At 50.0% G+C, this 13,634-nt stretch overlaps 6 protein-coding genes across 6 annotated transcripts; 3 read left to right on the top strand and 3 right to left on the bottom strand.

The window, feature by feature from the left end:
- Positions 1 to 143: 143 nt before the first annotated feature.
- On the bottom strand, positions 144 to 1,825 carry LCP9604111_130 (NAD-dependent succinate-semialdehyde dehydrogenase; the record flags this gene model as incomplete). Its single annotated transcript, XM_039068445.1, has 4 exons — positions 144 to 280; positions 337 to 1,581; positions 1,636 to 1,723; positions 1,796 to 1,825. The coding sequence occupies 4 exons, from the start codon at positions 1,823 to 1,825 to the stop codon at positions 144 to 146; spliced, it is 1,500 nt and encodes a 499-aa protein (XP_038932678.1).
- A 224-nt stretch (positions 1,826 to 2,049) lies between these two features.
- On the bottom strand, positions 2,050 to 3,553 carry LCP9604111_129 (uncharacterized protein; the record flags this gene model as incomplete). Its single annotated transcript, XM_039068444.1, has 6 exons — positions 2,050 to 2,599; positions 2,677 to 3,056; positions 3,109 to 3,182; positions 3,238 to 3,274; positions 3,332 to 3,357; positions 3,430 to 3,553. 6 exons carry the CDS (start codon positions 3,551 to 3,553, stop codon positions 2,050 to 2,052), a joined length of 1,191 nt encoding a protein of 396 aa, XP_038932677.1.
- A 1,690-nt stretch (positions 3,554 to 5,243) lies between these two features.
- Positions 5,244 to 7,309, top strand: LCP9604111_128 (FAD-dependent oxidoreductase; the record flags this gene model as incomplete). The annotated part of the gene is made up of 4 exons (XM_039068443.1): positions 5,244 to 5,653; positions 5,714 to 6,110; positions 6,166 to 6,346; positions 6,405 to 7,309. The coding sequence occupies 4 exons, from the start codon at positions 5,244 to 5,246 to the stop codon at positions 7,307 to 7,309; spliced, it is 1,893 nt and encodes a 630-aa protein (XP_038932676.1).
- Positions 7,310 to 7,827: 518 nt separating this feature from the next.
- Positions 7,828 to 8,432, bottom strand: LCP9604111_127 (serine protease; the record flags this gene model as incomplete). The annotated part of the gene is made up of 2 exons (XM_039068442.1): positions 7,828 to 8,197; positions 8,248 to 8,432. 2 exons carry the CDS (start codon positions 8,430 to 8,432, stop codon positions 7,828 to 7,830), a joined length of 555 nt encoding a protein of 184 aa, XP_038932675.1.
- Positions 8,433 to 9,272: 840 nt separating this feature from the next.
- Positions 9,273 to 9,611, top strand: LCP9604111_126 (uncharacterized protein; the record flags this gene model as incomplete). Its single annotated transcript, XM_039068441.1, has 1 exon — positions 9,273 to 9,611. One exon carries the CDS (start codon positions 9,273 to 9,275, stop codon positions 9,609 to 9,611), a length of 339 nt encoding a protein of 112 aa, XP_038932674.1.
- Positions 9,612 to 10,208: 597 nt separating this feature from the next.
- Positions 10,209 to 13,501, top strand: LCP9604111_124 (putative NRPS-like enzyme; the record flags this gene model as incomplete). The annotated part of the gene is made up of 2 exons (XM_039068439.1): positions 10,209 to 10,505; positions 10,556 to 13,501. The coding sequence occupies 2 exons, from the start codon at positions 10,209 to 10,211 to the stop codon at positions 13,499 to 13,501; spliced, it is 3,243 nt and encodes a 1,080-aa protein (XP_038932672.1).
- Positions 13,502 to 13,634: the final 133 nt, after the last annotated feature.

Below are 13,634 nucleotides of genomic sequence, written 5' to 3'. Positions count from 1 at the left end.
AAAAGATCTCCCCGGATTGTAGCCAATCAGTGCTTGAAGTGGATTCAGCTGACCAATCACAACCAAGAAAATACATGAATTTCATTTCAGTTCAAGATGATCGAGATGATCTATAAAGAATGCATATGTACTATGTTGTGTACTCAATATTGTCCCTCAATTGTCAAGGTACCTGTCTTGGTGACCAAGTACTCATTGACAGCCACGTCTTTTCCACTCTCTTTGCCATAACCAGACTCCTTAAGACCACCGAAAGGCGACTCGGCAGCCGATGAGTTGCCTGTGCGAATTCGTTAGATTGATTAGAATTATTGGACTTGATCATAGGAAGCCCACCTGTATTCATTCCGATCATTCCCGCCTCCAAGTTTTCCAAGAGTCGCCACATGCGATCGATATTCTTGGTGAAAGCATAACTGGCCAGACCCATACTGGTATCATTAGCCAGCTTGACAGCCTGATCCTCAGTATCGAATCGATACAGCGCAGCAATCGGCGCAAACGATTCCTCATGCGAGATGGCCATGTCCGCGGTCATTCCTGACAAGATTGTAGGCTCGAAGAAATAACCCGGCTTCGAGGTCAGAGAATTACCACCCAAAATAACATCAGCACCGAGGCGACGAGCATCTTCAACTTGCGCAGAGGCCTTATCAAGACTGCGAGGTGTCGTCAACGGTCCCATCGTGGTGTTAGCCGCGGCACCATGACCAACAACTATCGCAGCAGTGCGCTCCTTCAGAAGAGCGGCGAAGCGATCATAAACCCCAGCCTGCACATAGATTCGATTGGCAGTGATACAAGCCTGGCCGGCATGGCGCCATTTCAGCGACATCAGCTGCTCAACGGCCTGATCGAGATTCGCATCGTCGAAAACAAGGAATGGACAATTCCCGCCGAGCTCGAGAGTCACTTTCTTAAGACCATGCGCACAGTGCGCAGCCACCAACTTACCTATCCGTGTCGAGCCTGTGAACGTCACCTTCTTGACAAGCGGGTGTTTACATAACGCCTCACTCAGAGCCGGGGTATTCTCCAAGTCCGTAGTGAGCACATTCAGCACACCAGCAGGGATTCCAGCGCGATGCGCCAGCTCTGCCAGCACGAGCGCCGAAATCGGCGTCTCGGGACTGGGTTTGACGACCATCGTGCAGCCAGCCGCTAGTGCGGCACCGACTTTCCGTAGAACCATGGCAACGGGGAAGTTCCACGGGACGAGAGCGGCTGCTACGCCAATCGGCTGCTTGATGGTGAACAGACGACGGTTTGGTGCGGCGGCTGTTGATACGCTGCCCTGGATGCGCTCTGCTTCTCCGGCGAACCACCATAGGAAGCCCAGGGAGTAGTCAATCTCGCCGTATGCTTCTGCCAGCGGCTTTCCGGTTTCGTAGGTTACGATCTGGGCGAGGTCGTCGCGGGCCGCGACAGTTAGGTTGTACCATCCTAGGAGCCACTTGGCGCGTTGGCGTGGGTTGACTTTGCGGAATTGCTCGAAGGCTGCGTGGGAATTTTCCACGGCGGCGGATACATCTTCTGCTGCGTTGGCGGGGCAGCTGGCCCACGCTTTGTCGGTGCCGGGGTCTGCGTGGGAGATGTTAGTTGTGAGCTCTTGGAGGATAATGCACTTTCACCTACCGAGTACTTCAAACCGCTTTCCGCTCTTTGCACCGACCCATTTGTCGCCGACAATGGAGTCGAATTTCAGCAGACTAGGATCCGCGAGCTGGAAAAAGTCGTGTTAGCTCAACACTTCGGACATCTCGCCGAACCCCGCGGGGAGGGATAGAAGCCATACCTTGAATGGTAGCTGGTACTGAGTCGCCATATCGATGAATCAAGAATGAGTTGAATATGAAAACAAGTCAAATTTACTGAATTGACCAGGTAAGTGATGTTATAAGAGGGGAAACCCCATACCTTATGTACGCAGAGTAACCCCTCATATCCGAAATTGGAGTAGATCCTCGGTCCATTTTGATATCCTTCTTCTTCAAGTAGGCTATTGGCCATTTGAATTCGTAAATCGTATCTATGTTGTATATAAGGTGATTAAACTATACTATCTACACTGGCCGGCCTACCATCGTGCGACCGACCATCCTCCACCCGGGGCTCCATACTATATCCGACCGAGATATCAGTCGTCTTCATAATGCCCTTACCATCCTCACTACTCAGACCACTATCACTACCCCCACGCTTATACTTGCGCATTTCAAAATCCCCAACAACATCAACACGCGGCCCGCCCAGCGGATCGGCCATCTCGTAATCTGCGCCGCGGGTGGAGTACACTGATTGCTGGGCGTGTGAGGTAGACTTGAACGCATTCGAGCGGAGTCTGCGTGAGCCCACGCCGGTGCCGGAGCCGGTGCCGGCGCCGTAGTAGGTGGATTTCCCTCGCGAGCTGCCGAGCAGTTTGGGGAATATCCTGCTGCTGATGGCTTTCAGGGACGGACCGCAGGCTGATACCACTGCGACGTTTATTTCGACTGCGGAGCTGCAGAAGCCGATTGCGTAAGTTGGGTCTGGGTTTGGGGTGTTGGAGAGAAATGCTTGGGCGAGCATTACGATTCGCCAGACTCCGACGGCGGTTGCTCTGTTGGTTGGATGTGTCAGATTGCTGTGTGCGGTGTATGATGGGTGGTTGGGGTTGGATTTCGGGGGTTTACTTACACTCCGCCTAGGCATAGGATGATACACACGGCAATCTTGCGTCGGAGGGGCATTTGAAGGCGCGCAGTGATTATGACCGGGATTGAGAGGACCATTATATCGGTGAAGAGGTTTAGCGCTGCGGTTGAGACGTAGAATGCGCCTTGGTTGATGCATTTTCCGCCCGGGATCGTCGTGTCGTAGACGTATGCTACTGGATTGCATTGAAAAATGTCGACGAGGAGAACGGTCATAAAAAGAGTGATTACCACGGCGAACGAGCTCCAGGTGAGGTATTTGACCACCCGTGAGCGCGAATCGAGTCGGCGCAGGAACAACAATATTGACAGCTTTACCACGGTCAAGGCTGGATTGTAGAGAATCTGATTTGCGAAGTTCCACTGTTTTGTCCGTGAGCCTCTGGCTATTACGGGCGCTGGGTAGTAGACTTACATTCATCCCAGGTCTGGGATTGAAGTCTTTGGGGATATCCCAAATATGAAAGCCGACATAATTGGTTTTGATGTCTGATTTAATTAGCAGTTGCTCACTTCTGTTTCTTAGATGAATCACATCACTTACAGTACCACGAGGTAATAGACTGGCAGATGGAGATGATCTAGAGAATACCCATTTAGCATACACTCTTCAAGGATCTGGAATTTGACGATCTTACATATCCCACAACAATGAAGCAGTCATCTGTCGGGAGTCTCGTTAGCAACCACTTCTAATGGTTCAATTCCAGTGCCGATCTGAGCGTTCGTTCCATACCACTGGTGAGTGCCGATCGTGATAGCCATCGGCTCCAGAGCCGAAGTAGAACAGCAATGCCACCGAGGGCCGTGAATGCGACGACAATCCCTAGGGCTGTTTTATGTTGATGGTCGTCAACCATTGTATAAACACCCGGAAGAACGTAATAGTTCTCGAACAGCCTGCACCTTCGATCTTAAGATGCAAGGCTGGTACTGCGGCCAACACAGCGACTTAGGATCGGCAACGATGATCCACTTATTTGGCTTTAGCTTTTGAAGTTCGGGGGCCATTCCAAGGGTTTCTACCTAGATAAACACTTTATTGATTGATCTAATTTAAGTCGCGGCCTTCGTGTCCCAATTGGCTCTATTTCCGTTGACCTATGATGCCGGTAATCAAGGGGAGAGCCAATAATGCATGGCGTGCAGGGATGCACGCGTCCTTTAGATTGGAGGAGTCCTTCTTAGTTTGACTCCTAGACAGAAACCAGAAGAGCAGGTCCTCGCTGCTTGAGTAGTGCATTGTTTCATTGTGTTCAAGTGGGATTGAAACCCTAGGCTCTGAAGAATTGTCCGTAACAGGAAGTAATATGCGATTCCTCATCTAGTGCAGGTACAGGATACTACTTGCATACCGAGAGCAGTCACCTCTCGCAAGCTAACTAGTCAAAGCTTAATCGTTTCTTGCAGCGTTACATCCGCAGCTCATCCTTATGTTGTATAAGGAGGACGAAAAGGGCGGGAGTGAGAACTCCCCCAATTATACACTTATGCCGGTGTTATTGAATTTGGACAAGTGCCTATTTCAGTGAGTACAGGAATGTGCTCAATGGTGGATCATCAAGGATCAAACGTCAGCGATAGTGTGTATGAGTGCATCGGTCTAGCTCGATATCTCGGACACAACACTCCGTATATATTTGGCCCCCACGACGAAATTCCCGGTTCTGCGTCATTTAACAAGTTTTCATTAGTTTTTTTAGTTCTGACCCTTGGCAAAATTAGATGAAATGCAACATCCTACTAGTCCCTTGCACTCAAGGTTCTCATTGCCCAGAAAGCAGATCGGATCTAGTACTCCGTACTTAGGTGGAGCATAGTGGACCATCGCGGACGGGGGATGGAGAATGGAGCCCGGCCAGACCATGTTTACTCCGTAGGGTCAAGCCGAAAAGAAAAACTCCGTTCGTACACGGAGTAGCGGTTGTTCACGTATCTTGTACGGAGTAGTTCTTGGCTTGCGTTGTTCCTTGCAACACTCTCTCGGCCGTGGAGAGAACGAGAGAACAAGAGAACCAGACAAGATCGAAACCCTGATCATCCCGACCGGTACGGAGTAGAGTGGGAATAGGCACGGTTGCTTACGCTATCCGGAGTACTCCGCACTGAATGGAAATAAGCTAATGGCGACAGTCTCGGTTGGACTTGTATTCTCAACAACACGGCAAGGACTCGTTCCGCGCGTCACAGGTAGAGTGTGGCTTTATTTATTTTGCCGAACGGGGAGGCCCGGAGAAAAGACCATCTCTAGCTCTAGCTTCATGCAAATTTCGATTCTCGTTGGAAGAGATACACGAGAGGTGGAGTGGGAGAGGGCTTGAGCGAGACATTCTAAATTGCTGTGGGGGCGAAGTAAACAAGCGCCTTTTCCTCTTGGATGCCAACCTCATAGCGACGAAAGTACTATCCACGTTGCGCTAACTAGTATATCGTACCATGCACATTTTATGCTGGCGAGCGCCGGAGAATTGATTTAAAAGGTCTCCATTGGCCACTTTTTCCCAATCATGCCGATCCCCGGTGTAGCTTCTTCCCATTCACACGCTCACCATGTCTCCTTGTTCGACTATAACGAGCGTTTTGCTCGGTGCTCTCCTACTAGTCACCCCCGGACATGCCCGCGCTGGTCAGGCTTCGGCTGGTGCACCGCTGTTTGACAGTGAGAAGGTTCAATTGACAGATCGCGAAATTGCGAAGCTCAACCGACAGCAGTCAGCCCTGGTTAAATTTGGCGATAGCAATGGCACTGATAAGACCACGCTGTCTTCAGGGCAATGCAAGGTTTTCCCCGGTGACCGCTATTGGCCGTCGCAGTCTGCATGGTCGACCTTGGACAACCTCCTCGGTGGCGCGCTGATCAAGACGGTCCCCCTAGCGGCGTCTTGCTATTCTTCATGGCCCGAATATGACAGCGCCGAATGCGAGAGAGTTACCTCGGATTGGAACGACTCTAATCTTCAGTTAGTCACACCCTACTCCTGTAACTATCAAACATGGACCTATACTGATTCTACGATTAGTGCTGCTGACCCAGCCTCGGCAATGTGGCCTCTGTTTGAGGGAAGAACCTGCCTTCCCACTACCAATGCCTCTGCATCTTGCACTGTCGGTGGCTACAGCAGCTATGCTGTGAATGTGAGCACTGTAGCTCAAATCCAGCTTGCTGTCAACTTTGCACGCAACGCGGACATCCGTCTAGTGGTTAAGAACACCGGGCATGACTTCAATGGAAAATCAACCGGTGCTGGTGCTTTGGGTATCTGGACTCACCACCTTAAGGACATTGACTACATTGAAAACTATAGCGGCTCCGGCTACCAGGGTCCCGTTGTCAAGCTGGGGTCAGGTGTGCAGGCATTTGAAGTCTATGAGAAGAGTAAGGAACTCGGATTCACCGCTGTTGGTGGCGAAGGCAAGGTGAGTTGGTCAGTCCGAAAGGATCATCGTTTGGTGAGATAACTGACTTTATTAGACTGTCGGTGTTGCCGGTGGCTACGTTCTCGGCGGCGGTCATTCGCCCATGTCTAGCGTGTACGGCCTGGCTGCTGATCAAGTCTTGGCCCTTGAGGTCGTGCTGGCCAACGGACGCTTCGTCACAGTGACCAAAGAAAGTAATCCCGATCTATTCTGGGCTCTGCGTGGCGGTGGCGGCGGTATGTGTACTTTCTCTCGCTTTCTCTTCTCGAATTTCATCTAACATATTCCCATCAGGAACCTATGGAGTCGTCACTTCTATTATCTCTCGTGTCTATCCTAAGGTCGGTGTGACTCTTTCGACATTTAGCTTCTCAACTGGCGAGAATATCTCTGTGGACACCTTCTTTGCTGGCGTCCGATCATACTTGGAGCGCTTCCCCACCCACGCCGACGCCGGCACCTACGCCTACTTTTGGGTGCTGCCCACAGGCACTGACGCCTTCACCTTCATAATGAACCCCTTCTTCGCCGTCAACCACACCGTGGACCAGTTCAACACCCTAGTCAAGCCATGGTACGATGACCTCCAAGAGCTAGGCATCGCAATCCAGCCAAACACGACCTACTACGACAACTACTACGACGCCTGGATGGCCGGATTCCCTCTCGAATCAGTCGCCTCACCAACTATGATGACCGGCTCTCGCCTCTTCCCACGGGCCAATTGGGCCACCCCCACCTCATTCAACGCTACCTTCGCTGCCCTGCGCTCCACTCTTACTGACGGCTTCGCATTGCTCGCATTCAACCTGAAAGCCGAGCTGCAAGAGGGCTTCACCCCCAATTCTGCAAACCCAGCCTTCCGCCAGGCGGTGATGCACGCCATCACGTCGACGTCCTGGACAGATACCGCCTCCGATGCCGATATCAAAGTCAAGATGGAGGGCCTCACCGATGCCGTTGGCAAGTGGCGCGCTGTTTGCCCTGACTCTGGCGCATACATGTCCGAGTCGGATATCAACGAACCGAAGTTCGAGCAGGCTTTCTATGGTACCAACTACGGCCGCTTGTATAAGATTAAGCAGCGGTATGACCCGACTGGCTTGTTCTATGCGCCTACTGCTGTTGGCAGTGAGGATTGGGTTGTCAAGAGCCTTGATGGCCTTCCCGATCAGAATGGTCGCTTGTGCCGTGTTTAAAGTGACAAGATGTATATTAGAATTTAGATGTGTACAGTGAATCTTTTACTAATAGACTTGAACCATGTAACTACATAACAAAGGAGCTCGATTGGTAAGCAAGTGTTCTGTTTTGCCACATTTTTTATACATTGATACTTTTCGTACAATATTTATTATTGCGGAGCGAAGCGAAGCAATTATATTGAGAACTTGCGGGAGTTACATTCCCTGACTTCAATAAATAGATGCTCAATCAAGTCAATGCTCACTTTGGTGCTCCTAGTTTGGGCTTTTATAAACGCTGTTCGCTAAATTCAACATTGAAATTGTGACGGTCCTTGAAACTCTACAGTATTCATCTACCATGTTCTGTCTTTTGGCGCAGAACCTCAGTGGGCAAATACCTGCTGCGAGTTGTCATTACTGATCCTGTATCCAAGATTGAATAGAAGAGTTGGCAACATCGGTGAAAACGTCTAGACGACCAAGTAGTTGGCATCTATTAGTTTGAGAGATGATTCCAGCAAATTTACCACCTAAGTAACCGGGCCACCACGGTCCCCTGGACAGGTACCTTTCCCAGCTTCTGAGCCAGCACAGATCATAAGGTCGGTGATTTGGCCGGCATAAGTCTGATTACATTCTTCTCGGTTCACGATAGGGAGTGTAACCGATTGTAATTGTTCTCCCGAGTCACCCCAGCCGGAAGCTACGCATTCAGTCCCATCCTCTGGCTCCTGACCAGACTGAATAAATTCAATCGGCTTGACAGTCGGGCCGGGTACGAGAGGAGAAAATAGTTCGAGCACGGCAAAGTCAAAATCATTGGTGTCAGTGTTAAACCGAGCATTCCGATCATCTTTGATACTGTCCATGCAGATCCCCCAGAAGACGTTTTGCTTGAGCCTGTTCTCACGGAAAGGCTCGTGGGTTGTGACTCTAGGCCATAAACGCACTGCACGGAAGTAACGACACGGTCGTTGCTGATAATAACACTAGCACAGGTATAGACGCCTGATTTCGAAATGCTGGCCAGGTAGGGAAGGTCATCAATCGTAACAGGTGAGCCACCTAGGACTTCTACAGAGCCCAGAACACCCTGTATGAAAGGTATAAGAGAAACAAGAAAAGTGGATTTCATGTTGATTGACTTGAAGAGGTAGATGTTTTGTAACAGAAGACTGGAGCTTGTCTTCAAGGAGAGAGACCAGATGGTTGTCGCCGGACTAATTCACTCGAATCTCCTGTAGCCTATACATATTAGCTTTCCAATTATGCTCTTAAGGTTCGACTATTGATGGTTTTTGAGTAGTTTCCCGCTGATCATGCAAGGTTGAATGATCTGCAAGTATTCCTGCCAGAATTCCATGTTCTGTAGATTGAGATATACGATCGACAATGATCGACAATACATAGGAGGCAGGTAGCCGACGTCGTGGGACCTGTCTTCCTATTGTAGAGTATTCACGATTTGGCCGGACCTCTCCCTTACAGTTACCGGCATGATACTCAAGCTTTTGCCCTGCATTATTCAGGTACCTAACTAGGATTAGTCCCACATTTCAGCTGGATGAGAAATGCGAGGCATTGAACAAACTAGGTATAGGAAAAAGCAACTCACTCGCTTTCTTCAACATGGAACGCTCTTTCTTATCATAAATAAGGAGGTCTCGCTCCCTCCTCTCATAGCTTCTTTTTCCCCCATACAACGAATCCTCTACCCCATTTCCTGACTTGCATCATAATTTATCCATCCTCCGCCCCATAGTAAGCTTCTGAAGCCTCGTTGACTGCGTCCATGCATTTCACTAACTAAATTACAGGCCCTACCTTCGTGCAACCAAAAGGCATCATGAAGCTGTTTCTCGCCATCACCACGCTCTTTGCTGCGTCAGCTACTGCAAAATACACCCCTGGTCAAGACTGCCGCACCAACAAAGGTTGCGATGATAATTGTCTGGGAGGCAAATGGAGCGTCGTGATGGAGGCAGGTGGTGTGCGGATGGTTTGCGATCCTAGCACTCTTGATTCGACTCGTTATGTTGAAGCCCGTTGTACTGGTGTTGACTTACCAGACACGGTCGCCGAAAAGCGAAAGGCTGTTTGCGACAAGATGAAAGGAAAACTTTGCGAACGCGCTTGCTTTTTGACAACTCCAGCATCAAAGGAGGAGGATTTGACCGCCCGCTTCCAGCAGGCGTGCAGTGATCAGAAAGGCTCGGATAAATCACCGTACTTGGCATTTGTCCATGTGTATCCTACCAAGGAACAGGCTGTGAAGTGGAGTGATGGCAAATGTGATGTCTCTGTCTTTTCCTAGCCTTGAGTAGTCAATATAGGGCTTCAGGCAGCTTTGGAAGAACTATCCTGTTTGCGCCAGCCAAAAAAAGATCCTTACAACATGTTGACTACTTTTTATCTCTTATGCGTTCGTTTTTTTGGTTTCCTTGTTTAATATATCTGTGAATCTTCTCGCTTGCAAGTTGTAGGGAGGTAATATGTGAACTCTTGGCGTGTGGCCTCAGGCTAGTTAGTAGCCTGTGATTATGTCATCACAATATTCATGCCTGAATTCGATGCCTGAATTTGATGTCTTATTTTGGCCTGATATGCATTGCCATCTCGGATATCCGAGCCATCAACGTAATCAACACCTCGTCTCATCTCATACGGCGAAGTTATCTGCACCTATCATTACAATATGGCCAATTTCACCAACATTTACATGAGAATCCTCGATTGAAACCTGGAAATAGTGCGGGGATCCAAATCTGGGGTTAAGTGTTTTCCGGGGCATCCACGCGGAAACCCGGAAAAGCACCCGCGATGCGTGGGATTACCCCAACGTGAGGCTTTTCCGCCAGGTATAAAGCGATCTCGAGTCAATGGACTGTTAATGGTATTTTACACAACAATCATGACTACAGTAACCATCACGACTACCCAAGGGGGCGTGGAGCCACTCCAGACAAAAGATATCGCGACTCGCCTGTTAAACGGGACGCTTCATTCCCAGTGGCCGGCGTTTGAACAGTTCGCCACCATCGATGGTCTATTAAAATCCCATGCCGCTCAGCAAGATGAAGCACAAAGGCCTTTGATATGCTATCCGGTTCGTGAAGCGGCTGATTTCGAAGAACATACAGCCGGTGACATCAATCGGTATACTGATATCGCTGTTCGCTTTTACATGAAGCAAGGTCTCCTACCCGCGGTAAGAAGAAAGCCAGTTTCTTGTGTCAAACTAGACTAATTATCCCCTAGGACCCGAGGCTCGAGCAGGCGCCTGTTATTGCTATGCTAGCTGGATCTAGCTTCGAGGTCGTGGTGACTTTCTTCGCGCTGAATCGTCTTGGCTATGCTGTGCTTTTCTTGTCTACACGTCTTACAGCCCCGGCTTATGCCCGGCTAATGGAGATGGCAAATTGCAACCAGATTATCAACACGAGGCAATTTCAGCAAGTTGTAACTGAAATTTGTACCGAGCGTCCTGGTTGCGGTAGCTTCTCTCTACTACAAAGAGAGGACTGGTTCAATCGACCTGTTAGCACGCCTCTATTTGAACGCCAGGGTGCGGATCCATCACGAGAAGGCAAGAAGATCGCTTGGATCCTACATTCCTCTGGGAGTACCGGTTTCCCGAAGCCGATTTTCCTTACCAACCTTCAAACTCTAGCCAATTTCCGCAAGAGCTTCGGCCTACGCCTCTTCACTATCAGCCCACTCTTCCACTCCCATGCTCTGATGGAGTTTGGACGGGCATTCTTTACAAGAGCGACAGCGTACCTGGGAAACCATTCTCTTCCAGTCACATACCAAAATCTTTTCGATGCGCTCCAGATGGCCCATCCACAGCAAATCAGTGCCGTGCCATATGTCATCAAACTACTGGCAGAGAAGCAAGAAGGTATCCAAGCACTAGCCAGACCGCAGCTTGTGCTATATGGTGGCTCCAGCTGCCCAGACGACCTTGGTGACCGTCTTGTGGCACAGGGCGTGAATCTAGTTGCCAACTATGGAGCAACGGAGACAGGACAAATCATGACTTCTTTCCGAGCTCCGGAAGATAAAGAGTGGCAGTATACACGACTGCATCGTCCCATTGCCGACCTCACTCTAATGGATGAGATCTCGCCTGGGGTTTTTGAATGTGTCGCATTGGACGGCCTGCCGAGCAAGGGCCCGTCAAATTCAAAGCCACCGTATAGCGCGAAGAACCCAGAAAACTCTTTCAGAACAGCCGATTTGTTCACCAGACACCCGGATCCAGCGAAGAGCAATTATTACAAGTATTTGAGTCGGCTGGATGATCGAATCACGCTGGTCAACGGTGAAAAGGTGCTTCCTATTCCTATCGAGGGTCGCGTTAGAGAAGAGCCTATCGTGAGTGATTGCGTTGTGTTCGGCTTCCAGCGGACGGTGCCTGGTGCATTAATTTTCCGTGCTCCTGGCAAGGTGCCTCACTTGAGCGACGAGGAATTTTTGGAAGCTATCTGGCCAGCGGTTGAAGTAGCAAATTCTCGCGCCGAGACATTCTCCCGTATCCCAAAGGAGTTGGTCATAATTAAGGGTGCTGATGTTGTATACCCCAGAACTGATAAAGGAACCTGTATACGAGGTCAGGTTTATCAGCAATTTGAGGAGGATATCAAGCAGGTATATGCCAAGTTCGAGGGGAGTGGCCAGAAAGGAGGTTCCCTCTCTCTCAATGTCTCAGAACTGGAGGATTGGCTGCTTTCAAGATTCAGGGAAGACTTGGGCGTACCAATACCCGATGCCGAAGCCGACATCTTCTCGGCAGGAGTGGACAGCTTGCAGACCACACAAATCTGGAGGTTCATCATGCGCGATATTGATATCGCCGAGCGAGGAGATCAGCTTTCCCAGAACATTGTGTTCGAAAAAGGCACTGTCAAGGCGCTTGCAAAGCACCTCTATCAGCTGCGAACTGGTGAAGAATCCGAGAAGGAAGATGAGCTTGATTCCATGCGCGAAATGATCGAAAAGTACTCCCACTTCACTCAACACTTCCCAACCATCACCCAAAGCCCAGAAACAGAGGTTGTGGTGGTCACCGGCGCAACCGGCAACCTGGGAGCCTTCATCGTCTCGGAATTACTAAGGCGACCAACAGTCTCCGAAGTCTGGGCAATCGTGCGCGCACCAGGACAAGCAGCGGCAGGAGCTCGTCTCTACAAATCACTAGCTGACCGCAACATCACTCTCACTGATGCCGAAGCCGCAAAGCTTCACGCCATCCCCGGTGACTTGTCACAGTCGAACCTCGGTCTGAAAGACCACGATTTGCAACACTTACTGTCATCCTTGACATGCGTCATCCACAGTGCCTGGGCGGTGAACTTCAACCTAGGCGTACGGTCCTTCGAGCAACAGCATATACGCGGAACACACAACCTCATCAATCTCTGCCTACGCTCCCTCCTACCGTCCCCTGCGCGCTTCTTCTTCTGCTCCAGTGTAAGCGCTGCAAGCAACACACCCAAACCGGCATCGATTCCGGAGACGATACTGGAGAACTTGGAGCACGCACAGAAAATGGGATATGGCAGGTCAAAGCTGGTTACAGAACACATCACCCGTAACGCTATGCGGCAGACGGGCATGCAAGCTCGCGTTCTGAGAATCGGTCAGCTTGGTGGCGATACGGTTAGCGCGCAATGGAATGAAACGGAAGCTGTTTCGCTTATGTTCCGAAGTGCATTGACGACTGGTGCATTGCCAGAGCTGAATGAGCGGCTGAGTTGGCTGCCTGTTGATCAGTGTGCTCGGGCTATTTCGGATATCGCCATGAATGTTGCTGAATCTTCCGAAGCCAATATGGTGTACCATTTGGTTAATCCGCGGACATTTAGCTGGAAGGAGGATTTGCTTCCTGCTCTGAGGGATGGATCTATCTTGCCGGAGTTTGAGGTTGTATCTCCGCAGGAGTGGCTGAGGAGATTGGCGAGTAGTGACCAGGACCCGGAGAAAAATCCGAGTATGAAGCTCATCGATTTCTGGACGGCTAAGTATGCAAGTCATGGCCTGTCAGAGACAGGACCAAGCGGTATTGAAGACGCTGGTCTTACTTTCGAAACCGAGCGGACGGTTCAGGACTGCCCATATCTTGCTTGTGTTGAGGATCCCGTTGCTGGTGGCTTGGTGCAGAGGTACATTGAGTCATGGATGGGTCGGTGGACTACCGAATGAATAGCGAATAGGGAATATGATGGTGATTTGAATTTTACCCCGGCATTCAACCGAAGAAAGATATTAAGATGACTATGAGGACATTGATAGTGTAGACATGGGCAATAGAAGAGATGTAGAGATGAAATGAAGC

This window comes from Penicillium roqueforti (assembly GCF_015533775.1).
Source record: "Penicillium roqueforti strain LCP96 04111 chromosome Unknown scaffold_01, whole genome shotgun sequence".
NCBI classification, from domain to species: domain Eukaryota; kingdom Fungi; phylum Ascomycota; class Eurotiomycetes; order Eurotiales; family Aspergillaceae; genus Penicillium; species Penicillium roqueforti.
The sequence above is the reverse complement of the archived record's forward strand: the minus strand, read 5'-3'. Positions and strand labels throughout refer to the sequence as shown.